Source organism: Microcaecilia unicolor, chromosome 6 (genome assembly GCF_901765095.1).
Source record: "Microcaecilia unicolor chromosome 6, aMicUni1.1, whole genome shotgun sequence".
Classification (NCBI taxonomy): domain Eukaryota; kingdom Metazoa; phylum Chordata; class Amphibia; order Gymnophiona; family Siphonopidae; genus Microcaecilia; species Microcaecilia unicolor.
Window position 1 is genome coordinate 313,329,045 of NC_044036.1, and position 26,087 is coordinate 313,355,131.

Here is a 26,087-nt window from a genome sequence, read left to right on the forward strand (position 1 = left end):
CGGTCTTGGAGCAAGAGGGCAGCAGTGAGGGACACTCTGCGGTGGCTGCTCGCGGTGGGAGCCGTGGTTCCTGTTCCTTCAGATCAGCAACGCTCAGGGTGCTATTTGATCTATTTTGTGGTCCACAAGAAAGAGGACACTTTTCGTCCCATTTTAGATCTCAAAAGGGTCAATGCGGCACTCAAGGTGCCCTCTTTCCGGATGGAGACGTTGCGGTCGGTCACTTCCCTGGATTTGACGGAAGCTTATCTTCACTTTCCTTCGTGCAGCCTTTGGTTCCAAGTTACAGGGTCGATTCGTCGGTTCCTTGCAGAGAAGGCGCCGACGGCCCGTACTTATCGTCAGGTCCTGGGCCTGATGGCGGCGACCATAGAGGTAGTTCCATGGGCCAGGGCGCACATGCGTCAGGTACAGTCAGCTCTGCTCAGTCATTGGTCCCCTCTGTCGCAGGACTTGGAAATGTGTTGTCCGCTGTCGGTGGCCCCTCGTCTCAGTCTCCGCTGGTGGCTCAACCCGCGCAATTTGGGAAAAGGAATGCCGTTGGAGTCCCCACAGGGGCTGGTAATGGTCACGGATGCCAGTCTGCAAGGTTGGGGGGCACATTGTCTCGGTCAGGTAGCTCAAGGCCGGTGGTCTCGGGCAGAAGCAGAGTGGTCCATCAACCGGCTGGAAACTCGGGCCATTCGGGTGGCGCTCCAGGCCTTGACGTCGGTGGTTCGCCACAAGGCAGTCCGAGTGCTCTGTGACAATGCCATGGCAGTAGCATATGTCAACCGTCAAGGGGGGACGAAGAGCCTTGGCGGCGCAGTTGAACTCATTCTTCAGGCTTCCTTGGCAGCGCATGTGGCCGGGGTAGGTCACATAGATGCAGATTATCTCAGCAGGCACACTCTAGATCCCAGAGAGTGGTCTTTTCTTCTGTTCAGTGTTCCAGTGAGTTGTGTCGGTCTGGGGATTTCGGTGAGCTTAGGGCAACGGCTCGCTATGCGCAAGTTCAGAGATTTTTTTTTTTTCAGTCGCTGAAGAGACCCTTGAGCGGAGGGAATCGACGCTCTTCTGTTGCCTTGGTCTCGGGACTGACGTATGTGTTTCCTCCGTGGCTGTAGTCGGTCGAGTAATATAGCGCATCGAACATCACTCCGGTCGGGTGATTCTGGTAGCTACGGATGGCAGCGTCGACCATTGGTACGGAGACCTGGTTGCGGTTGGCAGGGGCGGCGGCCCTGCCTTGTTGGGAATCAGTTCTGTGTCAAGGCCCGATAATCATGCCGGATCCGGCTCGGTTTTCGCTTATGGCTTGGCTCTTGAGCGGCACAAGTTGAAGAAGGGGCTTTCGTCCAGTGGCTTTGCTACGATGTTGAGTTGCCGTAGACGATCCACTTCCTTGGCGTATGTCCGGGTTTGGAGAATCTTTGAGCACTGGTGTGAAGACCATCGAGTTCGGCCGTTTCGCTCTTCGGTGGCGGAAGTTTTGGAATTTTTGCACGATGGTGTTGATAGGGGTCTGGCCTTGTCTACACTGAAGGTTCAGGTGGCAGCTTTGTCATGTTTTCGTGGGAAGCTTCAGTGAAAGTCCTTCGCTCTGTGCCTGAGGTAGTGCGTTTTTTTTAAGGGTGTTAAGTTGCTGCGTCCGCCTCAGTGACGGATGGTGCCTCCATGGGATTTGAAGCTAGTTTTGGATGCTTTGATCAGGCCTCCGTTTGTGCCTCTGGTATCGGCATCTTGTAAGGATTTATCTTTAAAGACGGTCTTGTTGGTGGCGATTACTTCAGCACGGAGTGTTTCAGAGCTTCAGGCTTTGTCTTGTAGGGAACCATTTTGTCCTTTCTGAGGGAAAGGTTTAGTTGCGAACGGTGCTTTCTTTTTTGCCCAAGGTGGTTTCCGAGTTCCATGTTAATCAGGTCATCTCTCTGCCAGTGTTGGGTGATATGGCTGGAGATTCCGGAGCAGCGTGGTATTGCCAAGCTGATGCAGGAGAGTTTTGAGTGTTATCTCTCTGGAACTCAGGACTTCAGAGGCCTATGACCGTTTGTTCGTTCTTCATGGTGGCCCAAAGAAGGGGTGCAGCGCTCCTAAGGTGACCATAGCATGGTGGTTGAAGGAGGCGGTTGCATCTGCTTACTTGGTGAAGGGTCCTGTGGGGTGCCTAGGGGCTGGTCTGCTCATTCACTAGGGGAATGGCAGCCTCGTGGGTGGAGAATAGTATGATTTCTCTGTTAGATATTTGTCGGGCTGCGGTTTGGTTTTCGTTGCATTCCTTTGTGAAGCATTATAGATCCTGTGCATGCAAAGGACGAGGTGCGCTTTGGGGCAGCAGTTTTGACCTCTGCCTTAGTAGGTCCCTCCCGTAAGTTAGTTACTGCTCTGGTACGTCCCACGCGTCTTGACCGGTCTGGAGGGTCGGCTGAGGAAGGTGAAATTAGATCTACTGCTAATTTTCTTTCCTCTAGACCCTCCAGACCGGTCAAGAGCCCACCCTGTCTGTATTGGAGGCCAGGAGGTGTGTTTGTTGGATAATTCTTGGCTGCTGTAGATTGTTGTTTCTCTAATTGCAGACTGTTTATTTCTGTTTTGTGATAGGAGTCTGGGACAGGTGGGGCTCTTCTTTGATAGTCCACCTGTAGAAGCCCAACTGTTTTATCAAAGGCAAAGGAACATGTTTCCGTAAGAGCAAGCGGAAGATGTTTGTTTTTGCAGTTTACTGTGACCACGTACAGGGTTGCTAGTTGTTGTTAGTGTTTTTTGTTTCTCTGCTTTGTCAGGGTTATACTGGCTAGTGGAGGTTCTGCACAGGTTATATATACAGGCTTCAAAAGCTTAGTGTTTTCTCAGTCTCCCTCTGCTGGTAGGAGGACATAACCCACGCGTCTTGACCGGTCTGGAGGGTCTAGAGGAAAGAAAATTAGCAGGTAAGATCTAATTTCACCTTTTTCTGCCAAGGTTGGGATGATGATAAACTGATTTATTTATTAAATTTGGAGACAACTTTGGGGAGGAATTTGTATGAATTCATGGTGCCACTTTGCAGGGGAATAAACAGGGCGTAATGAAATCCAGGCTTTGTTTCACTAATTATTCTGGCCGAGGTAATTGCTATTAAGAATAAAGTTTTTCTGTTTGAGAAATTTGAGAGGTGCTTCTGCCGTTGTCTCCATAAAATGTAGCAGTCACTGCTCTAAGTCCCATGGGCCAAGGGGAGCCTTGAGGGACAAGCAGAAGTGTGGAAAGCGGTTTCTTTTCAATTGAAGCATCATATGCAGAAATCGCTGATAAGATTGTGTCGGTAAGGCTACGCCTAAGGCCTGAGTTAGAAAGGTAAAGGAGATGATAAGTCAGAGTTTGTAAAATGGAGCAAATGAAAGGGTTGCAGAATTCCATTGTGCAAATCTTTTCTACTTATTCTAATAAGATTTTTTTTTTTTTTTGGTAGAGTATTTCTTACAAGCAAGCATGTGTTTAACTTGTTGCGGTATTGGTTATTGGTAATTTCCAAACTATCTACTTGTCTGCAACAAACTGTCTCTCACCCACGATCTCTTTATCTCTCGCTCCCTTCAACTGCTCGCCCTAACCGAAACCTGGATCTCCCCGGAAGACTCTGCCTCAGTTGCAGCCCTCTGCCATGGAGGCTATCTCTTCTCCCACACGCTCCGCCCAGTTGGCCGCGGCGGAGGCGTTGGGCTACTACTCTCACCCTCCTGTAGTTTCCAACCCCTCCACCTACCGCAGTCTCACTGATTCTCATCCTTTGAAGCCCATTCCATCCGGCTATTCTACCCGCTACCACTCAGAGTGGCAGTCATTTACCACCCCCCTGATAAATCCTTCCCTTCCTTCCTCACCGACTTTGATGCTTGGCTCTCCGTCTTTCTTGACCCTTCATCTCCGTCCCTCATTCTCGGAGACTTTAACGTACACGCTGATGACTTATCTGACCCCCACGCTTCTAAGTTCCTCACCCTAACATGCTCCACCACCCCTACTCACCGTGACGGCCATTGTCTTGACCTCGTCCTCTCCTCCTCCGGCTCACCCTCCAATTTCCACGTCTCAGCTCTTCCTCTCTCCGATCATCACCTGATCACATTCACACTTCTTCACCCCCCCACCCCCCGTCCACCCCGTCCAACTTTAACCACCACCTCCAGGAACCTCCAGGCTATTGACCCCTCCACCTTATCTACTATCTCTAATCTCTTCCCTTCCATCACGTTCTCCGAAACTGTCGACAAAGCGGTCTCCGCTTACAATACCGCTCTCTCCTCTGCTTTTGACACCCTCGCACCATCTATCTCTCGTCCCACAAAGCGCACCAATCCCCAGCCCTGGCTGACTCCTTGCATCCGTTACCTTCGCTCCTGCACCCGATCCGCTGAGCGCCTCTGGAGGAAATCTCGTACCCTTTCAGACTTCCTCCACTTCAAATTCATGCTATCCTCCTTCCACTCCTCCCTATTCCGTGCAAAACAGGACTATTACACCCAATTGACCAATTCTCTCAGCTCCAACCCTCGTCGTCTCTTCACCACCCTTAACTCCCTCCTAAAAGTGCCCCCCGCTCCTACTCCCCCTTCTCTCTCTCCTCAATCACTGACCGACTACTTCCGCGACAAAGTGCAAAAGATCAACCTTGAGTTCACGACCAAGCCACCACCTCCTCTTCACCCTTTAACCCTCTCCCTCAACCAACCTACCCAGGCCTCTTTCTCCTCCTTTCCTGAGATCACCGAGGACGAAACTTCCCGCCTTCTTTCCTCCTCGAAATGCACCACCTGTTCCTCTGATCCCATCCCCACCAGCCTGCTCAACACCATCTCCCATACTGTCACCCCCTCCATCTGTCGCATCCTTAACCTCTCTCTCTCCACTGCAACTGTCCCTGACACCTTCAAGCACGCCGTTGTCACACCTCTCCTCAAAAAACCTTCACTTGACCCTACCTGCCCCTCCAACTACTGCCCCATCTCTCTTTTTTACCCTTCCTCTCCAAAATACTTGAGCGCGCCGTTCACAGCCGCTGCCTTGATTTTCTCTCCTCTCATGCCATCCTCGATCCACTTCAATCCGGTTTTCGCCCTCTGCACTCGACAGAAACTGCAATCTCTAAAGTTTGCAATGACCTGCTCCTGGCCAAATCCAGAGGTCACTACTCCATCCTCATCCTCCTCGATCTTTCCGCCGCGTTTGACACTGTCAATCATGATTTACTTCTTGCCACGCTGTCCTCTTTTGGGTTCCAAGGCTCTGTCCTCTCCTGGTTCTCCTCTTATCTCTCCCACCGCACCTTCAGGGTACACTCCCATGGATCTTCCTCCACTCTCATCCCATTATCTGTTGGAGTTCCCCAGGGATCTGTCCTTGGACCCCTTCTTTTCTCAATCTACACCTCTTCCCTGGGCACGCTGATCTCGTCTCATGGTTTTCAGTATCATCTTTATGCTGGTGACACCCAGCTATACCTCTCCACACCTGACATCACCGCGGAGACCCAGGCCAAGGTATCGGCCTGTTTATCCGACATTGCGGCATGGATGTCCAACTGTCACCTTAAACTGAACATGTCCAAGACCGAGCTCCTCGTCTTTCCTCCTAAACCCACTTCTCCTCTTCCTCCACTCTCTATCTCAGTTGATAACACCCTCATCCTCCCCGTCCCATCTGCCCGCAACCTCGGAGTCATCTTCGACTCCTCCCTCTCCTTCTCTGCGCATATCCAACTGACTGCCAAGACCTGTCGCTTCTTTCTCTTCAACATCAACAAAATTCGCCCTTTCCTCTCTGAGCACACCACCAGAACTCTCGTCCACTCTCTCATTACCTCTCACCTTTATTACTGTAACTTACTCTTCACCCGCCTCCCACTCAGCCATCTATCCCCCCTTCAATCCGTTCAGAACGCTGCCGCACGTCTTATATTCCTCCAGAACCGATATACTCATATCACCCCTCTCCTCAAATCACTTAATTGGCTTCCGATCAGATATCGCATACAATTCAAGCTCCTCCTCCTTACCTACTAATGCACTCAGTCTGCGGCTCCTTGCTACCTCTCCACCCTCATCTTCCCCTATGTTCCCGCCTGTAACCTCCGCTCAAAGGACAAAGCCCTTCTCTCAGTACCCTTCTCCACCACTGCCAACTCCAGGCTCTGCTCATTCTGCCTTGCCTCACCCTATGCCTGGAACAATCTTCCTGTACCCATATGCCATACCCCCTCCCTACCCATCTTCAAATCTCTGCTTAAAACTCACCTCTTCAATGCTGCCTTCGGCGCCTAACCGCTTGAGAAATATAGAATGCCCCAATCTATCCACCCTATCAGATTAACTGTTCACTCGTCCTCTAGATTGTACACTTGTCTTTAGATTGTTCTCTTGTCTTTTAGATTGTAAGCTCTTTGAGCAGGGACTGTCCTTCTATGTTTAAATTGTACAGCGCTGCGTAACCCTAGTAGCGCTTTAGAAATGTTAGTAGTAGTAGTAGTCTGTATCCAAGCCATGAGGGTCAAGGACTTCATATTGTGGTGCAGAAGCTGGCTGTTGAGTTGTATGGGTGAATCCTCAAGTAGTAGCAGTTTGTCGCTAGAGTGAGAAGGAAACCAAACCTACCTTGGCCAGTGGGGAGCTGCTAGTATGATGAGAGCTTTGTTCTGAGATACCATCTCCAGCATTGTGAATATTGGTGAAAAAGGTGAGCATGCATAAAGGATGTCCTTGGCCCAGGGAATTGAGAACGCATTATGTATTGTGGGGTTTGATGTAGAGAACAGGACGTGTCTGGTCTTGGTAAGCAAAGAGGTTGAGAGTTGACCATTCCCCATTTTTTTTTTGACTTGACGTGACTGCTTTTTGATTCATAAACACAGTAACACGGTAGATAAGTAGTAAGGAATGTGGCTTGAATGAGTGCATTCAAAATACTAGGGTTTTTTTTTTTTTCTTTGTAGAGATGGAGAGCCCAGTCTTTTCTTGGTTGTCAAGTGCAAATAAAAACAGTTTTGCCATGAAGTCAGGTCTTGGTGTGGTGTGCTTAAGCAATTGCTTTTGAGCTCCAACTGGTTATTTGAAGCTTGTGGTGATAACTTACCAGGCCTCTACGAGAAACTGCCCCCTACCAGCAGGCTGTCAAAAACCAGGATTAGGTTGGTTAGATTCAGCTTTGGTGTGTTTTCTTGAATCTTCCATTTCTCTGGGCCTTTAGCATTCCATGTAGGGTTGAGATGGCTAACGCTGAGTGGCAGCCCTTGAACAAGGTTGATAATGCCATTGTGGATAGAATTGCAGAGCCTTTTTTTAAATACTTGCAGGAGTGCATGTGTGCAATGGGAGTAGCCATTTTAAAAATGAACGTAATGATGTGACAGCTTCATGTGGAAGCGGCAATTTTCACAATGTTCATGTGTAGTTGCCACATTATACAAACCTTCATATGTAAGTGCTGCCAGTTATTGTCCACAGTTTTAATTTGGTTTCATTTTAGAGGTGGAAATTGCATGGAATTAAGGAGAATAACTCCATAACCCCTTATGTGTAATCCTAACTGAAATGAACATTTCTTTTTTAAATAAAACTTATGCATTCCTTTGAGTTGGTGTAAAACCTAATATGGATATTTTTCCCATACACGTATATTCCTCATTTTACAAAGGGAATGCATGTCTATTTTAGCTGTGCCCTGTCCAAACCATACACTTTTGGAATCTTGACATGGTGTGGATCTCCACGTGTAAATAGTGGTTTCCTGAAATCACTGTTTACACGTGTTTGTGATACACATTTTTAAGTGCTGCCATTTAACCTTGGATATGATCCAAAATAATGGCCTGTATAATTCTTCCATTGTTTTTATCACTGGCTTAATTTTGTTAGTGTTGCAGTACAGCAGCCTGTCCTCTTATTTAATTTAGCTATACATTTTTCAGTAGTAGCACAAGATAAGTTAGGTTCAAGTGCACAAGGTTATTCCCTGTCCCTTGAGAGCTCACAGTATAAGTTGGTACCCAAGGCAGTGGGAAGGGTCAAGTGATTTGCCCAAGATCATAAGCAACAGCAGCAGGATTTGAACCTGGCTTCCTGGTTGTCAGCCTAGAGCTGTAACCATTAGGCTATGCCTCTTAATCATTATATTCCTTGTCATCAAGCAGATGAAGCCATTACGTATGGGTTATGTCCATCAACCAGCAGGGGAGATAGAGAGCACTCAAACTTTCACAGTGCCCTCTTGGCCAGCTAGCTCCACTGCCTCTTCAGTATTCTCTATCTCCCCTAGCAGGGTGGCTGCAGCTTGTTCGAGCTCCAGAAAAATCTGCCGGGAGGTGGTCCCTGGCTTGCCAGTTGTTAACCGGGGTGTTGGAGGCTATAGCAGCCTCACTTTAAAGGCACATAGGTTAGCCCTTTCCCTGCCTTACCCATACCTCTGTGGATGTGGACATATTGCTTTGCTTTCCCTGTCCTTACCCACCAACAGTGGATGCAGGCATATAGGTTTGCCCTTTCCCTGCCTTTCCCACTCATCTGAGCCTCCGGAGTCTTCAATACCTCTGCTTTCCTCACAGCTTAAAAAAAAAAAAAAAGTCGCGTCGCGTTTTTAAACGCAGAGACGCTGGAACAGATGTTTTTGACCTGATTTTCAGCAGGATCGTAGTTGTACACTAGATCCTTTGAGGTAAGAGTGTTTTCCAACTCCTCCGGGGTGGGCCCGCGATCGGGGCGATTTTGGTGCGAAACCACCATCTTGGATTTTACCGCCGTTTTTCGGCGATGGCTGCAGACAATGTAAAGCGCTGTTCCACTTGTGGCAAGCGCAAATCAGCAGCAGGGCTCTGTAAATCATGCTGTACTGGCGTAGGAGCCGGCCCGAGCATGGCGAGCGATGTTTCTTCCCGCTCTGAGCTGGCAGCGGGCGCCATTTTGCTTACACCACATGGCGCGGCCTCCGTGGACACGGAGAGACCTGAGCCGGGTGGGGCACCTCGAGATGAGGTTATTTCAGGAGTGGCTAGCACCGGACAGGATTTGGGTGCCCAGGGTGAGATTTTCTCCCCGGATTTTGTGCTTTTGCTGCATAAAGCATACATGATGAAAAGAGCCCTTCCTCAAGGGTCGCCTGAGGCTCCTCTGATTGCCCCCCCCCCCCCCCCCCCCCGATGGATTCTGGCCTGGGACTGCCCAGTGAGGCTTTTTTTCCCGGATGCTTGGCCTAAAGATAAGCGCAGAAGGGTTAATTCCCCTTCAGATTGTGGTGCACCTTCCCCCCCCCCCCCCCCCCCCCCCCGTGGTCGGGGTGTGAGGATTCGGAGAACTCTGACAGACGTTCTTGGTCTGAGGAACCAGAGTCAGGTGCGGATTTACCACAGGATCTGGATGATCCCTCCGCGGTGAGGATTTTCCACCGTGATGAGCTGCCAGCGCTTATTTCAGATACCCTGCAGGCCCTCTCGATTGAAGACCTGACAGTGGCATGGCCTCCTCGGGTAATCCCAGGATGGCTAGTACCAAGAAAGCTGCTCGGGCCTTCCCTTTGCATGACTCCATCCTAGAGCTTGTTTCGGCTCAGTGGGCTGACCCCGAGGGACCTTTGAGAGTTTTCAGGGCTATGGGGCAGTTATACCCTCTGCGTGAGGGACATATGGCTCGTTTTCAGATGCCTACAGTGGATGCCCTAGTCACTGTGGTGACAAAGAGAACTACCCTCCCTGTTGAAGGAGGTATTGCCCTGAAGGATGATCAAGACCGTAGGCTGGAAACAGCATTGAAACGGTCCTTTGAAATTGCAGGTCTCACTGTTCGGGCGTCTGCATGCAGCGGTTATGCTGTTAGAGCCTGCCTAGCTTGGCTGCAACAGGCAGTGGCTCAGCCCGGAGATGGAGCAGAGCCCTTCTTGGATGTGGCTCCGCGGATGGAGGTGGCCTTGTCCTTTCTGGCTGATGCCCTTTATGACCTTGTCAGAGCTTCAGCTAAACAAATGGCAGTAGCAGTGGCGGCTCGCCGTCGTCTGTGGCTACGACACTGGGCAGCGGACATGGCCTCTAAGCAAAGGTTGGTGAAGTTGCCTTTTTGAAGGACTTCTCCTATTTGGTGAGGAGTTGGTGAAAATTGTGAAAGGCCTGGGTGATCCAAAACCCCAGCGCTTGCCCGAAGATAGGCAGAGGCCTTCCTCTAAGGGCCAGGCGGTCCACTCGTACAGACCTCGCTTCCGTGAAGCTAGAAGGTACCGCCCGGGGCGTTCTGCTGGGTTCACTTCACGTGCCCGTGGTCAGCAGAGGAACTCCTTTCGCTCGGACAAGCGTCCCGCAGCTGGTGGCTCAAGACCAGGAGTTCAGGGGCGACCCTCTCAATGATGGTGCGCCGGCCCTTTCCTCGATGCCTGTCATCGGAGGACGGCTTTCCCTCTTTGTCGAGGAGTGGGCCAAGATTTCCTCAGATCAGTGGGTTCTGGACCTGATCAGAGATGGATACAGAATAGAATTCAACGCCCCAGTAAGAGACGTGTTTGTGGAGTCCCGATGCGGTTCTGCCGTCAATCGGGCGGCGGTGGAGGAGACTTTACAAGGTCTGATTTAGTTAGGGGCAGTGACCCCGGTGCCTCCCGCCGAGCAAGGCTGCAGCCGATACTCCATCTACTTTGTGGTGCCGCGAAAAGGTGAGTCCTTTCGCCCTATTCTGGACTTAAAAGAAGTGAACAAGTCCCTGAGAGTGCGGCATTTCCACATGGAATCCCTGCGCTCCGTCATTGTGGCGGTACAGCCAGGAGAGTTTCTCACATCTCTGGACCTGAAAGAAGCTTACTTACACATACCGATTTGGCCCCCGCACCAGAAGTTTCTGAGGTTTGCGGTGTTGGGAAAACATTTCCAGTTCAGGGCCTTGCCTTTTGGCCTCCCCACAGCTCCCCGAACCTTTTCGAAGGTAATGGTGGTAGTAGCTGCTTTTCTCAGGCGAGAAGGTATCAGGGTTCACCCGTACCTAGACGACTGGCTCATCAGAGCAGACTCTGCAACAGAGAGCTTACAAGCTACAGCCAGAGTGGTCTCAGTACTGCAATCTCTAGGCTGGGTCGTCAATATGGCCAAAAGTCACCTGTCCCCTTCACAATCTCTAGAGTTTTTGGGGGCCAGGTTCGACACAGTCTCGGGCTATGTGTTCCTACCCGAGCTAAGGCGGTGCAAGCTTCAGAATCAGGTCCGTCTGCTCCTGAGGATGCCCCGCCCGCGAGCTTGGGACATTGTCCAGCTGCTGGGATCGATGACAGCCACGATGGAAGTGGTACCCTGGGCGAGACCGCACCTGATACCTCTACAGTATTCCCTACTCCGGAGATGGTCTCCTTTTTCTCAGGATTACCAATGCAGACTTACTTGGCTCCCTGCGGCCCGACTCAGCATGGAGTGGTGGCTCTCGGACAGCATGCTGCGGCGAGGAATGCCGCTGACGCTCCCCGTTTGGTGCCTGGTGGTAACAGATGCCAGCCTGAAGGGCTGGGGCGCACACTGCAAGGGGAAGCATGCCCAGGGTCTATGGACACCCGAGGAGCCGGAGTGGTCCATCAACCGCCTAGAGTTGAAAGCGGTGTTTCAGGCGCTTCTGGCCTTTCAAGTGACCCTGGAAGGATTGGCTGTCAGAGTGATGTCGGACAACACGACAACGGTGGCCTATATAAATCGACAAGGCGGAACAAGGTGCAGAGCACTAGCCGCGCAGGCCGAACTGATTTGCCACTGGGCCGAGCTGCATCTTCAGTGACTGTTGGCAGCTCATATTGCAGGTCAGAGCAATGTGCAGGCCGATTATCTGAGCAGGCATCAGATCGATCCAGCAGAATGGAATCTGGCAGACGAAGTATTCCTGCAGATCTGTGCCAAATGGGGCAAGCCCGTGATGGATCTAATGGCGACAAGTGCCAATATCAAAGTCCGTGCTTCTTCAGCAGACGGAGAGATCCTCGCTCAGCGGGGTTGGATGCCTTGGCTCAACCCTGGCCTCCGAGTCTACTTTATGTGTTTCCCCCATGGCCCTTGATAGGGCGCCTGCTCTTGCGGATTCGGCTGCACCCAGGAGAAGTGGTCCTCATCGCCCCGGATTGGCCAAGGAGACCTTGGTATGCAGACCTCCGACAGATGCTCCTGGAGGCTCCTCTGCCGTTACCTCTGGTACCGAACCTGTTGACTCAGGGACCGGTAGCCATGGAGGACGCCAGCCGCTTTGGTCTTACGGCATGGCTATTGAGAGGGCACAATTGAGGGATAAAGGTTATTCCAATAAAGTTATTTCCACTCTCCTGCAAGCCCGCAAGCGGTCCACTTCCGTGGCTTATGCCAGGATTTGGTGCCTGTTTGAGTCTTGGTGTGCTTCCAGAGCCATTGCTCCAATGCGGGCTCCTGTCTCGCCGATTCTGGACTTTTTGCAGGAAGGTGTACAAAAAGGCTTGGCCTATAATTCCCTGCGGGTGCAGGTGGCAGCGTTGGCCTCACTTCGTGGTAAGGTGGAATGCGTGTCTTTGGCTGCTCACCCAGATGTGGCACGGTTTCTTAGAGGGGTGCTTCGGCTCCGACCTCCAGTGCGAGCACCCTGTCCAGCTTGGAACCTGGGGCTAGTTTTGAAAACCCTGCAGGCATCTCCTTTTGAGCCGCTTCGGCGAGCATCGGAGAAAGATTTGACACTGAAGGCCGTTTTTCTGGTGGCCATTACCTCGGCGAGACGGGTGTCAGAGCTCCAGGCGCTGTCCTGTAGAGACCCATTTCTGCAATTTTCAGAGTCTGGAGTCATGGTTCGGACCGTGCCTTCCTTTATGCCTAAGGTGGTGTCAGCCTTTCACCTAAACCAGCCTATTTTCTTGCCCTCTTTTTCAGAGGAAGAGTTTCCAGAATCTTTTGGGCAGCTGCACCTTTTGGATGTGCGCAGGACTCTGCTGCAGTATCTGCGAGTTACTAACTCTTTCAGGACTTCTGATCATCTGTTTGTTTTGCTATCCGGTTCTCGCAGAGGGTCTCCAGCGTCTAAAGCCACTATTGCCCGGTGGCTCAAAGAAACTATCTTTTCAGCTTATCTGCTGGCCGGCAGGGTTCCGCCTGTAGCCTTTAAGGCACATTCTACTAGAGCGATTTCTTCCTCTTGGGCTGAAACTGGAGCACTCTCTCTTCAAGAGATATGCAGTGCAGCAACATGGGCTTCTAAGCTCTCCTTTGCCCGACGTTACAGGCTGGATGTGGCTGCCAGGAGGGATGCGCGTTTTGGTGCACAAGTGCTAGTGCGTGGTGTGGCTTGTTCCCACCCTATCTAGGGATTGCTTTGTTACATCCCATACGTAATGGCTTCATCTGTTTGATGACAAGGAAGGGAAAATTAGGTTCTTACCTTGGTAATTTTCTTTCCTTTAGTCATAGCAGATGAAGCCATGAGCCCTCCCTGTATGATTGTCTGTATGCTGTGAATCTGTTTTTCAGGTTCTGTTCTAATTTCCTGAAGTTTCTTCCTTGGGAGAAAGTTGGAAAACAATCTTCAGGATTCATGTTCAGTTTAAATTTAGGAGGATGTGTTCATTCCCTCCAGCATGTTTTTTTTGGAGGATGTGTTGATTCTCTCCAGGAGGTGCGTGTGTTCCCCTCCAGTTCTATAAATAGGAGGATGAGTTTATTCCCTCCAGTGTGTTGGGAGGATGTGTGATTCCCTCCAGGAGGCGCGGGTGTTCCCCTCCACTTATACAATAAGGAGGATGAGTTTATTCCCTCCAGGAGGATGTTCATGCCCTTGTGATGGGCCATCGTTCGCTGTGAGGAAAGCTCTTGTGATTCCCATTGCGGTTTGCCATACTGCTTTGGAAGCTTCAAATACTGAAGAGGCAGTGGAGCTAGCTGGCCAAGAGGGCACTGTGAAAGTTTGAGTGCTCTCTATCTCCCCTGCTGGTTGATGGACATAACCCATACGTAATGGCTTCATCTGCTATGACTAAAGGAAAGAAAATTACCAAGGTAAGAACCTAATTTTCCCTTCGTAGTGTGTTCAGTGCCATCCTGGGGGAATCTGGTAGCACACTATGTATACAGTTTTCTGTGTATGAAGCTAAGATTCTATGTAGACTTGGCAAGACTAGAGAAAAGGATGTTCCCAGACTGTTGTATCTGTATGCTGAACACGGCAAGCTAAGCAAGGAGGTTGCTGAGTAAAAAGGACATGCTAGTTGTACTAGCTTTATTTATTTATTTATTTTTATAACAGTGGTTTTCAACCCAGTCAAGTGTTCATGATATCTGCAGTAAATATGCATGAGATGTATTAGCATGCACTTCCTCAATTGCATGCAGATCTCATGCATATTCACTTGAGTATCCTGAAATCCCATCTGGCCAGGTGGTCCCCGAGGACTGGATTGAAAACCACTACTTTATAGCATACACAGCTACAGTGTTATAGATACACCAACAGTGGGCTGTTTTTACATAGTCGTGTTTGTCATGATGGTAGCAATTTTTTTTTCTGAAGTTTGTTAGTTAATGTAGATTCCTTAGCGCAGGCAGCAGATGAATCCATGAACTGGTGGGTTGTGTCCATCTTCCAGCAGGTGGAGATAGAGATAACTAACTTAAGTGAGTGATACTGAATGACCAGCCCCTCCATAGGCTAGTATATCCCTTTCTCCAGCAGGTGGTGGACATCTTACCAGCTCCTAGTTCTTTGTCATCAAGCAGATGAAACCATTACGAATGAGTTGTGTCCACCTACCAGCAGGGGGAGATAGCACTGAAAACCCTAGTGCCTCTTGGCCAGCTAGCTCCATCTGCCTCTCAGTATTCTCTGTCTTCCCAGCAGGGTTGGATGCAGCTTATTCAGCTCCTTCAGAAATCTGCCGGGTGGCTCCTGTGCTTTGGCAAGTTGTAGCAGGGGTGTTGTGGCTGTTGGTGCCCACTTTAAAGGCACATAGGTTCACCCTTTTTCTGCTTTACCCGGCCCCCTATGTGGATACAGGCATATAGGTTTGCCCTATCCCTGCCTTTCCCACTCTCCTGAACCTCCGGAGTGCCTCTGTAGCTGTTGCCTCTAACTTTCCTCACAGTGTTAAAAAAAAAAAAACGCGACAAGCTTTTTAGCGCTGCGATTCTGAGGCTTCCTTCTGTCTGTGCAGCATGCCCGGAGCTCTGGGACTCGGTCTGGTGAGGTAAGAGAGTCTTGTAGCTCCTCCGGGGAGGGCCCGCGATCGGGATGTTTTTGGCGCAAATCCGCCATTTTGAATTTTTCCACTGTTTTCGGCGATGGCTGCGGAGGTTATTAAGCGCTGTTCACGTTGTGGCAAGCGCAGATCTGCAGCGGGGCTCTGTAAATTGTGCTCTTCAGACATCAGGGGTGGCCCGAGTATGACAAGCGATGCTTCTTCCCGCTCGGTGGAGCTGGGAGCAGGCACCATCTTGGATGCGCTGCATGGCTCGACCTCCACAGGTGCGGAGGGGTCTGAGGCCGGAGGGGAGCCTCGGATGGAGGCTACCAGAGGGGCTGCTTACCCCGGATTGGAACCGGGAGGCCAGGGTGAGCCTTTCTCCCCTGAGTTTGTGTTGCTTTTACATAAAGTGTTCATGTTAAAAAGAGCTCTGCCGCAGATGTCTGACTCTGTGCTGCTACCTGGTTCCCCTCCGGTGGAGACCGGCCCGGGATTGCCGTCAGGCGTTTTTTTCCCCACACAGTTGGCCGCAAGATAAGCGCAGAAGGGTAAATTCCCATTCAAAAATTGGCGCACTACCGTGGCCGGGCTGTGGGGATTCTGAGGGGTCTGGCAGGCCTTCATGGTCCGAAGAGCCAGAGGAAGGTATAGGATTGCCACTGGATCCAGATGATCCCACTGCGGTTAGGATTTTCCACCGCGAGGAGCTGCCAGCGCTTATTTCTGATGCCTTACAGGCCCTGTGTATTGAAGATCCTGTGATGGGCGAAGCCTCCTCTGGTAATCCGAGGATGGCAAGTATTAAGAAGCCTGCTCGAGCCTTTCCTTTGCATGATTTCATCCAAGAGCTTATTTCGGCTGAATGGGCAGACCCTGAGGGGCCTTTGAAAGTTGCCAGGGCAATGGGGCACTTATACCCTCTCTGTGAGGAGCACTTGGCACGCTTGGCCGTGCCTAAAGTGGATGCCCTAGTCACGGCTGTGACGAGGAAGACTACCCTCCCAATAGAGGGAGTGGTCGCTCTGAAGGACATGCAGGACCGACGTCTGGAATCAGCAAAGAAGTGGTCATTTGAGATTTCAGGCCTAGCCTTATGGGCATCATTTTGCAGTTGTTATGCTGCTCGAGCCTGCCTCGCTTGGTTGCAACATGCAGTGGAACAGCCCGGAGATGGAGCGGAGCCCCTTGCAGAGGTGGCACCGCGGATGGAGTCAGCCTTGTCATTTTTGGCTGACGCCCTCTATGATCTGGTCAGAGCTTCGGCTAAACAGATGGCTGTGGCGGTGGCCACTCGCCGCCTTCTATGGCTACGGCATTGGGCGGCTGACATGGCCTCTAAGCAAAGGTTGGTGAAGTTGCCCTTCCAGGGCCTTCTCCTATTTGGTGAGGAGTTGGAGAAAATTGTCAAGGGCCTGGGGGATGCTAAACCCCAGCGTTTACCCAAGGATCGGCTGCGGACTTCTTCCAAGGGTCAGGCAGTTCCCTCCTCTTCCAGACCTCGGTTCCGTGAAGCTCGAAGGTACCGCCCGGGGCGTTCTGCTGGGTTTACTTCATGTGCCCGCTTTCAGCAGAGGAACTCCTTTCGCTTGGACAAACGTTCCGCAGCGGCCGGCTCAAAGCCTGGAGTTCATGGGCGACCCTCTCAATGATGGTGCACCGGCCCACTCCTCGATTCCTGCAGTTGGAGGACGTCTTTCCCTCTTTCTCGAGGAATGGGTCAAGATTTCCTCAGATCAGTGGGTTTTGGACCTGATCAGAGATGGCTACAGATTAGAATTTAATGCCCCGGTGAGAGACGTATTTGTGGAGTCCCGATGCGGCTCTGCCGTCAAACGGGCGGCGGTAGAGGAGACCTTGCAAGGCTTGTGCCCTCGGGGCGGTGGTACCTGTGCCTCCCGCCGAGCTCGTCTACAATCGTTACTACCATTTACTTTGTGGTGCCGCGAAAAGGAGGGTGTTTTCGGCCCATAAACTCGATTTAAAGGAAGTTAACAAGTCACTAAGAGTGCGCATTTTTGCATGGAAACCCTGTGCTCCGTCTTTGCGGCGGTACAGCCAGGAGAGTTTCTTACGTCTCTGGACCTGAAGAAGCCTACTTGCACATTCCTATTTGGCCCCTGCACCAACGGTTTCTCCGGTTCGCGGTGTTGGGAAAACATTTCCAGTTTTGGGCCTTGCCTTTTGGCCTCGCCACAGCTCTCCGAACCTTTTCCAAGGTAATGGTGGTGGTAGCTGCCTTTCTCAGGCGAGAGGGTATCCGGGTTCACCCGTACCTCGACGACTGGCTCATCAGAGCAGATTGCAGAAGAGAGTCATCATGTAACAGCCAGAGAGGTCTCAATACTTCAATCTCTGGACTGGGTCGTCAATATACCCAAAAGTCACCTGACCCCCTCTCAATCTCTAGAATATTTGGGGGTCCGGTTTGACACAGCCTCGGGGTTTGTCTTTCTACCCGAGCAAAGGCGGTGCAAGCTTCAGAACCAGGTCCGTCTGCTCCTGAGGATGCCTCACCCGCAAGCTTGGGACATAGTCCAGCTGTTGGGGTCGATGACAGCCACCTTGGATGCGGTGCCATGGGCGAAAGCGCACCTGAGACCTCTGCAGTGTTTCCTGCTTCATCGATGGTCTCCAATATCTCAGGATTACCAGCGCAGACTCGCGTGGCTCCCTGCAGCCCAGCTCAGTATGGAGTGGTGGCTCTCAGACAGCATGCTGCGGTGAGGAATGCCACTAGCGCTCCCCGATTGGTGCCTGGTGGTAACAGATGCCAGCCTGAATGGCTGGGGAGCACATTGCCAGGTAAGGCATGCCCAGGGTCTCTGGACATCCGAGGAATTGGAGTGGTCCATCAATCGCTTGGAGTTGAAAGCGATATTCCAGGTGCTTCTGGCCTTTCACACGACCCTGGAGGGACTGGCTGTCAGAGTTCTGGCGGACAATACGACAGCAGTGGCCTACATAAATCGACAAGGCGGCACTCAGTGCAAAGCACTGGCTGCGCAGGCCGCGCAGATTTGCCACTGGGCCGAGCTACATCTGCAGTTTCTGTCAGCAGCTCACATTGCAGGTCAGAGGAATGTGCAAGCCGATTATCTAAGCAGGAATCAAATCAACTCAGCGGAGTGGGAACTGGCAGACGAAGTGTTCCTTCAGATCTGTACCAAATGGGGGATGCCCTTAGCGGATCTTATGGCGTCAAGCGCAAATGCCAAAGTCCCGTGCTTTTACAGCAGACGGAGAGATCATCGCTCAGCCTTGGCTCAACCCTGGCCTCAGGGCCTCCTTTATGTGTTCCCTCCTTGGCCCTTGATAGGGTGAGTACTCCTGCGGATTCGGCTACATCAAGGAGAGGTGGTTCTCATTGCCACGGATTGGCTCAGGCGGCCGTGGTATGCGGACCTCCGGCGGATGCTGGTGGAGGCTCCCCTTCCTTTGCCTCTGGTACCGAACCTGCTGTCACAGGGGCCAGTAACCATGGAGGACGCCTGCCGCTTTGGTCTTACGGCATGGCTAATGAGAGGGCGCAATTGAGAGACAAGGGCTATTCCAACAAGGTCATCTCCACTCTCCTTCAGGCCCGCAAGCGTTCCACTTCTGTTGCCTATGCTCGGATTTGGCGCCAGTTTGAGGCTTGGTGTGCTGCTAAAGCAATTACACCCATGCGGGCTTCTGTCTCGCCGATACTTGACTTTTTGCAGGATGGTTTACAAAAAGGCTTGGCCTATAATTCCCTGCGTGTTCCAGTGGCAGCCTTAGCATGTTTTAGGGAAAGGTGGCTGGCCTCTCCCTGGCTGCTTATTCGGATGTGGCACAGTTTCTTAGAGGGGTGCTTCGGCTCCGTCCTCCCATGCGGGCTCCGTGTCCGGCCTGGAACCTGGGGTTAGTTTTAAAGGCCCTTCAGTGTTCGCCCTTCGAGCCGCTTAGGCGAGCTTCGGAGAAGGATTTGACCTGAAAGACGGTCTTTTTGGTGGCCATTACATCGGCGAGACGGGTGTCTGAGTTCCCGGCGCTGTCCTGTCGAGACCCATTTCTGCAATTCTCAGAGTCTGGAGTTATGGTACATACTGTGCCTTCCTTCCTGCCTAAGGTGGTTTCAGCGTTTCACCTAAACCAGCCTATTTTCCTGCCCTCATTTCTAGAGAAGAGTTTCAGGAATCTTTTGGGGCCGTTGCATCTTCTAGATGTGTGTAGGGCTCTGTTGCAATATTTATTTTATTTTTTATTTTTGTTACATTTGTACCCCGCGCTTTCCCACTCATGGCAGGCTCAATGCGGCTTACATATGCAGGTACTTATTTGTACCTGGGGCAATGGAGGGTTAAGTGACTTGCCCAGAGTCACAAGGAGCTGCCTGTGCCTGAAGTGGGAATCGAACTCAGTTCCCCAGGGCCAGAGTCCACCAACCTAACCACTAGGCCACTCCTCCGCATGTCAAATGCTTTCAGGACCTCTGATCACCTTTTTGTATTGTTGTCAGGTCCTCGCAGAGGGTCTCCAGCGTCTAAAGCTACTCTGGCTCATTGGCTCAAAGAAGCTATTTTTTCAGCATATCTGCTGTCTGGCCGGCCTCCGCCTGAAGCCTTTAAGGCACATTCCAGAAGAGCGATTTCCTCTTCTTGGGCTGAAACTGACTCTCTCTTCAAGAGATATGCAGTGCAGCGACATGGGCGTCTAAGCTCTCATTTGCCCGACATTACAGGCTGGATGTGGCTCCCAGGAGGGATGCGCATTTTGGAGCACAAGTGCTGGCGCGTGGTGTGGCCTGTTCCCACCCTATCTAGGGATTGCTTTGATACATCCCATTCGTAATGGATTCATCTGCTTGATGACAAGGAAGGGAAAATGAGTTTCTTACCTTGGTAATTTTCTTTCCTTTAGTCATAGCAGATGAATCCATGAGCCCTCCCTGATTGATTGATTGATTGATTGATTGATTGATGCTGTTTTGGGTTCAGTTTTTTCCTGTAGATATGTTCCCTCATTGGAAGAAGTTGGAAAACAAGTCTTCAGGATTTCTGTTCTGTTACAGGAGGTTGAGTTCTTCCCTCCTTTGAATTACTGCTCCTGTTCTGGGGCGTTCTTTCGCTGTGAGGAAAGTTCATGTTATTCTACTTTGCGGTGTAACACTGCTTTGGAAGCTTCAAATACTGAGAGGCAGATGGAGCTAGCTGGCCAAGAGGCACTATGGTTTTCAGTGTTCTCTATCTCCCCCTGCTGGTAGGTGGACACAACCCATTCGTAATGGATTCATCTGCTATGACTAAAGGAAAGAAAATTACCACCGTAAGAACCTAATTTTCCCATACTGCCCACCTTTTAAGATTTGAGCAGTTTACAGACAAATTCAAATATTAAACCTAAAATTTTTTTTAAATCCCAATATTACAGGAAAAGACCTATCACACACACCAAGGGTCATTCATTTTGTTATACACAATCATTACTACTGAACATAATACAGCTTAATCAGTACTAACTAGACCGCCTATCTCCTGGGACTACAATCCAAAGGCCAACTTAAACTTGTGTTTTTAGTAAGGCCTTAAATTTCTTATAAATAGGTTCTGCCCGGATCTTCTTGAGCAGACCATTCTGAAGGACTGGCACCAGCCAGAATAAAAGCTCTCCTCTGTGCGACCACCCACCGTGCCCTTTACATTGAAGGTTCTGACATCCTATGATCTTGAAGTGACTCCTTACTGGCATGTATAAAATGGTCCATCTTCTCAAATATGATGGCTTCTGCTCCCACAGAGATGTATTAGAATCTCTGTGGGAGCAGGAACATTCTGAAAACCTACTGGGTTGCGGCCCTCGAACTGATGTTGCCCACCCCAAGTCTAGTGCATTAAAGCAGTAGGCTGAGAATTAGAGAAGCCAGGGTTCATATCTCTTAACATACTGATGCATTTTGTGATCTTGGACAAGTCACTTTACTCTCCATTGCCTCAGGGACCCTACTTACTACACCTGAAGTGTAACTCGCCTTCAGCTTGTGTTTTCATAAGACAAGAATCCAAATAATTCCACCAGTACTTGGTCACAACTTTAGGCCACTTTCTCTGGTTATTCTTACTTGCTAGAGCTCAAAGCACGGCGAGTTCAGAGATCATGGCTACTTTTTTCCTCAGCTTGGCTATTTTTGTCTTAATTTCTGCAGGATAATGTGGAAAGGGTAGACATTTCTCGTCTTTCACTGGAAGAGTTCATTGAGAAGTTTGAGAAACCTTACAAACCAGTAGTCCTCTTGAATGCTCAGGTGGGCTGGTCCGCTCAAGAAAAATGGACTCTGGAGCGCTTGAAACGCAAGTATAGGAACCAAAAATTCAAGTGTGGTGAGGATAATGATGGTTACTCAGTAAAGATGAAGATGAAGTACTACATTGAGTACATGGAAAGCACACGAGATGACAGCCCACTTTACATCTTTGACAGCAGCTATGGAGAGCATCCAAAAAGACAGAAACTGCTAGAGGACTATGAGGTACCCAAATACTTCCGCGATGACTTGTTCCAGTATGCAGGAGAGAAACGTAGGCCACCGTATAGGTAAGGTTTCCATCCCATAGCTCTCAAGTTCGGTGGTTTGGATTTGGGTAAACAAATAGTTTATAAATTAATGCCTTTGACAGATTGTCTTGTGTTGGCAAATGTAACATGTTTGCAGAAGTAGGATGGACCTGTTTGAGGCCTAATCAAAGAACCAGTATGTCTTTGATGTTAATGAAAATTAACCTTTCACACTTATTTTTAATTAAGGTTTTATTATAAACTGATAGGAAACGCCAGCTTAGTTTATAAATTACACACAGAGGGTAAATGATTACATTTTAGAGCGATCTACCACTGGTAATCTTATTTGAAAATACTTAAATCTGTGGCAGGCAATATCGTTTATCTATATCCATGAAACTTTAGAGAGAGACTGACAAGCAGCACAAATCAGCTTACAATGACCGTCCCTTGCTGGTTGCTACTGCTGATGAAAGGGCTGTAATTAGGACTGCTCGGTCGATTACGCTAACCTTTTGGAAATCTAATGCAGCTATACCCTAATGATGTTATCAATGGTACAGCCATATTCAGCATCCAAGACAACCATGGTAATCAGTATGGCATGCCCACAATTACAGCTGTAACATTGTACATCACTTTGATTCTAGTGTTTGGGGAAAATGACCAGGGCTTAATTTTGTAGATGAAAGAAGTGGGGCAGGTAGTCCAGAAAAAAGGAGAAAGAAGAGGAGCTGTACTAGATTGCATTAAAACACGTATATTCCGCAGTTACTTGAACAGTTCACTGCTGATCACAAATATACACTAGGTCATTCCTAGTAAAGTTCCAGTGACATCAATTTAAAAATTCTCTGATACAAACTTTTAGGATTAATATGTTTTCTTAAACACCATATAATAGCTAATCATTCTGATATCTTGAGGCACAGTACTCCAATTGATGGAGCCTAATAATCCAAAGATTGTTAATTGTTTAAAAAGCTTCTCATTTTTGACACTTGGAAATTGAAGTAAAACTAACAGCTGAAGGGAATAAACCCTTAAGCTTTGTGGTAAGTATATGTGGGATGACAAGTAGGACTGTGCATGACCATATAAAACCTTATGAATTGTTGTAAGTAATTTGAATTGAACTGGAGCCATAGCTGGCGACCAGTGGAGTTTATAGATGGAGTGGCCTAGTGGTTAGTGCAGTGGCCTGAGAACCAGGAGAACTGGGTTTGATTCCCACTGCAGCTCTTTATAACTCTGGGCAAGTCAGTTAACCCTCCATTGTCCCAGGTACAAAATAAGTACCTGTATATAACATGTAAATAGCTTTGATTGTAGCCACAGAAAAGCGGTATATCAAGTCTATCCCCTTTTCCTCCCTTACAATAAAATGTGGAAATACTATCAAATTTTCTTGAACTGCATAAATCAGCTAAATGGCAGTATTTTGAACTATCATATATATATGAGCAGAACATCCCAAATACACTATATTACAATAGTTCATCTTGGATAAACTAATCTGATTCACCATAGTCAACAAACTGTCTTCCTGAACCCCTAGGACTCGTACTGAAGTCTCAGATTTATAGTCTCAGGCGTAAAGGATGGATTTTTTAGTACCTCAATTGGTGGACCTGTCCAAAGAAATGTAGTTTTATCTTTCATTAATTTCAGTTTATGCAAAAACGCCCACTTCTCAACAATTGACAGACATTGTGGAATTATAAGATTTATCTAATTCCTGGCAAAAAACTGTAAAATCCAACAACTATTGGTCTGACCAAGGTACTGGAAGCCAAGAATTACTTTGGGATATAATCAGATTGGATGAATGGTTTAAGAAACTAATTATATCCAGCTAATGACCTCTCTCATGCGTAATTGCAACTGGTGGCCATATTGTTCCTAATGATTCCAAAAATTGATAAAATTCAGAGACATTAGTATCTGACATAATTTCAAGATGCATATTAACATCTCCCAATAATATGTGCTCATGCAATAATGAACTATTAGCTACAAAGTCATAAAATGTAGGCTTAGCCTCTTCTCATTTGCCTGGTGGGCAGTAAAATAGTACACAGAGAGAGCCTAAAAAGGGCCCAAACTTAATTTCACAAGCTAGTATTTCAAGTGCAGAGAAACTACCTGAATTCACAAGTTTAGGCTTAGTCACTATATACAATAGCAATACTACCCTCTCGCTTACTTAGTCTAGGTATGTGAAGAAACATATTTATTGCCTCTGCCTGATTGGACTGATAAAGAATCCTGTGTGTTGGGTCTGAGAGTACTTTCTGGAAACTGGGGGACCACTGGGAGTGTGGCTCCAGTAACCTAGAAATCACTGGGGATAATTTGAGAGCGGGAGACTTGCCCAGAGGTGGTTGTGACCCAGTTGGTGGGAGGAAGGTGCTAGTGTAGAGCATGAGTGGCAGGTGCAGGCGGACCTGGGCTATGCTGGGGATAGACCCTTTTAAGTAGCCGTGGGGTAACCCCAGGCGAGTGGCTAGGCATCTTGTGACAAGGTAGATGCAAGATTTTATACCCTAGTGGACATAATCCTCTTAATCTTGAATCTTCCACATCTTTTAGCCAAGTTTCTGTAATAATATAAAAAGCCTAGTTGATTTTCTGCTAAAAATGCCTGAATCAGTTACCTTATTGTTAACTGACCTGCTAGGTGGGGGTTGCTAGCAGCAAAAACCACCAGCTCCCTTGATTAGAGCACCGGCTGTTGGGTTAGCAGGCTTTCCCCAGGTTTCCTTCCAGTCTGGTTCTCCTGCTCTGCTTCACACTCATCCTCTCCTGTCCTGTTCCCTAGAGGCTGTCTAGAAGGAAGGAGCACTCCAAGAAATGAAGACCTAGATAGTACAGCTGCTTGAGCTTCTAGGGGTAACTTGTACGGCCCAGTTATGGTTTTAACTTTAACATAAGAATTATTTGGACAAATATTGAGGGTAATGATGGGAACTGGGCTGAGAGATCAGTTAAGACATCAGAGGGGAGAGATGGTGTTGGTTTAAGTATGAAGTTCTGTGTGACCCACTGAGTGAAAAAGGTACCAAAAGCAGGGTATGTGCCTTTTATACACAAGATAGAGGGATATCAAGTGCATAATCTTGCAAAATTTCAGCCTCGGTTATGGGCTAATTAAAAGTAATTAACCCCAGAAATCATGTAACACCACTTTAGGTACCTGCAGGTTTTAGGCTGTAAAACATGAAAAAATCAAAAGTTGTGAAAAGAATTACATAGTCCTATAGACTCTACAGTACACAACTTTCAAAAATGAAAGTTGCCTCTCAAACTCTGTTGTTTGTAACACCACTTTTTGTACATTTTTGCTCAGTGGGTCACATTCCTCTGGATTCCATATATAGCACCCAAAATTGGGTTCTGATCCCAAGATGTGCGCAGTGCGCTAAACTAAATTGGCTAACAAGCCAATTAGTACCAATTGGGTGCTAATGGGCACCAATTTGGATTTGCGTGTACATCTTGCTACATACTATTCTATAACAATATGTGCCCAAATCTGTGTGCATCTCAAAAGGAGGTGTGGCCATGGGAGGTGCATGGGCTGGTCAGGGATGTTTCTGAAATTTGCGTGCAGTATTATAGACTACCAGGGATGTGCACCCAAATTGGGCTCTGGGAATTGCACCTTTATTTCAGCAAGCGTAAACCCTGATGCCCAAATTTGGATTCCAGAATCGACACCCAATTTTATTTTATAATGGGTGCTCATTGTTGAATGCTCATTATAGAATGGCATTGAGCGCTGTTTTTTTAAGTACTATTTACTGAATCTAGCCCATTTATGCTTATCTACCCAAGAGGTGGAGAACCAGAGAGAGAGTTTTATTTATTATTTTATTTATTTATTGCATTTGTATCCCACATTTTCCCACCTCTTTGCAGGCTCAATGTGGCTTACAATGTGTCGTTATTAGTAGATTAAAGAGATAACAGTTATTGTTACATAGAAAGTAGCATGATCGAATTTTAGGCAGGTAAATATAATTAGAAGACGTTACTGATAGTAAGGTGGAGATGTCATAGAAAATAGCCTGATCGAATTTCAAGCAAATAGATATAAGCGAGAACATTGTTGATAATATGTAGGTTATAATGTGTTACATTTATAGTTACTGCTCTTGTTGGTATGCCTTGTTGAATAGGTAGGTCTTCAGGGATTTGCGAAAGTTAGTTAGTTCATAAGTAGTTTTTAAGCTGCGCGGCAATGCGTTCCATAGCTGTGTACTCGGGTAGAAGAAGTTAGACGCGTGCGTTAGTTTGTATTTTAGGCCGTTACAATTGGGGAAGTGCAGATTAAGGAATGTTTGAGATGACCTTTTGGCGTTCCTGGGCGGCAGTTCTACCAGATCTGACATGTAGGCTGGGGCATTTCCGTGGATGATTTT

At 48.7% G+C, this 26,087-nt stretch overlaps 1 protein-coding gene across 2 annotated transcripts in view; it reads left to right on the forward strand.

Annotated features, from left to right (window-relative positions):
- Positions 1–26,087, forward strand: part of JMJD6 (jumonji domain containing 6, arginine demethylase and lysine hydroxylase) — a 93,459-nt gene that overhangs the window by 15,787 nt on the left and 51,585 nt on the right. For both annotated transcript variants that reach the window (XM_030208163.1, XM_030208164.1), the window contains exon 2: positions 21,311–21,699. In XM_030208163.1, the coding sequence (XP_030064023.1) occupies positions 21,311–21,699 (389 nt within the window). The remainder of the gene's footprint in view (positions 1–21,310; positions 21,700–26,087) is intronic.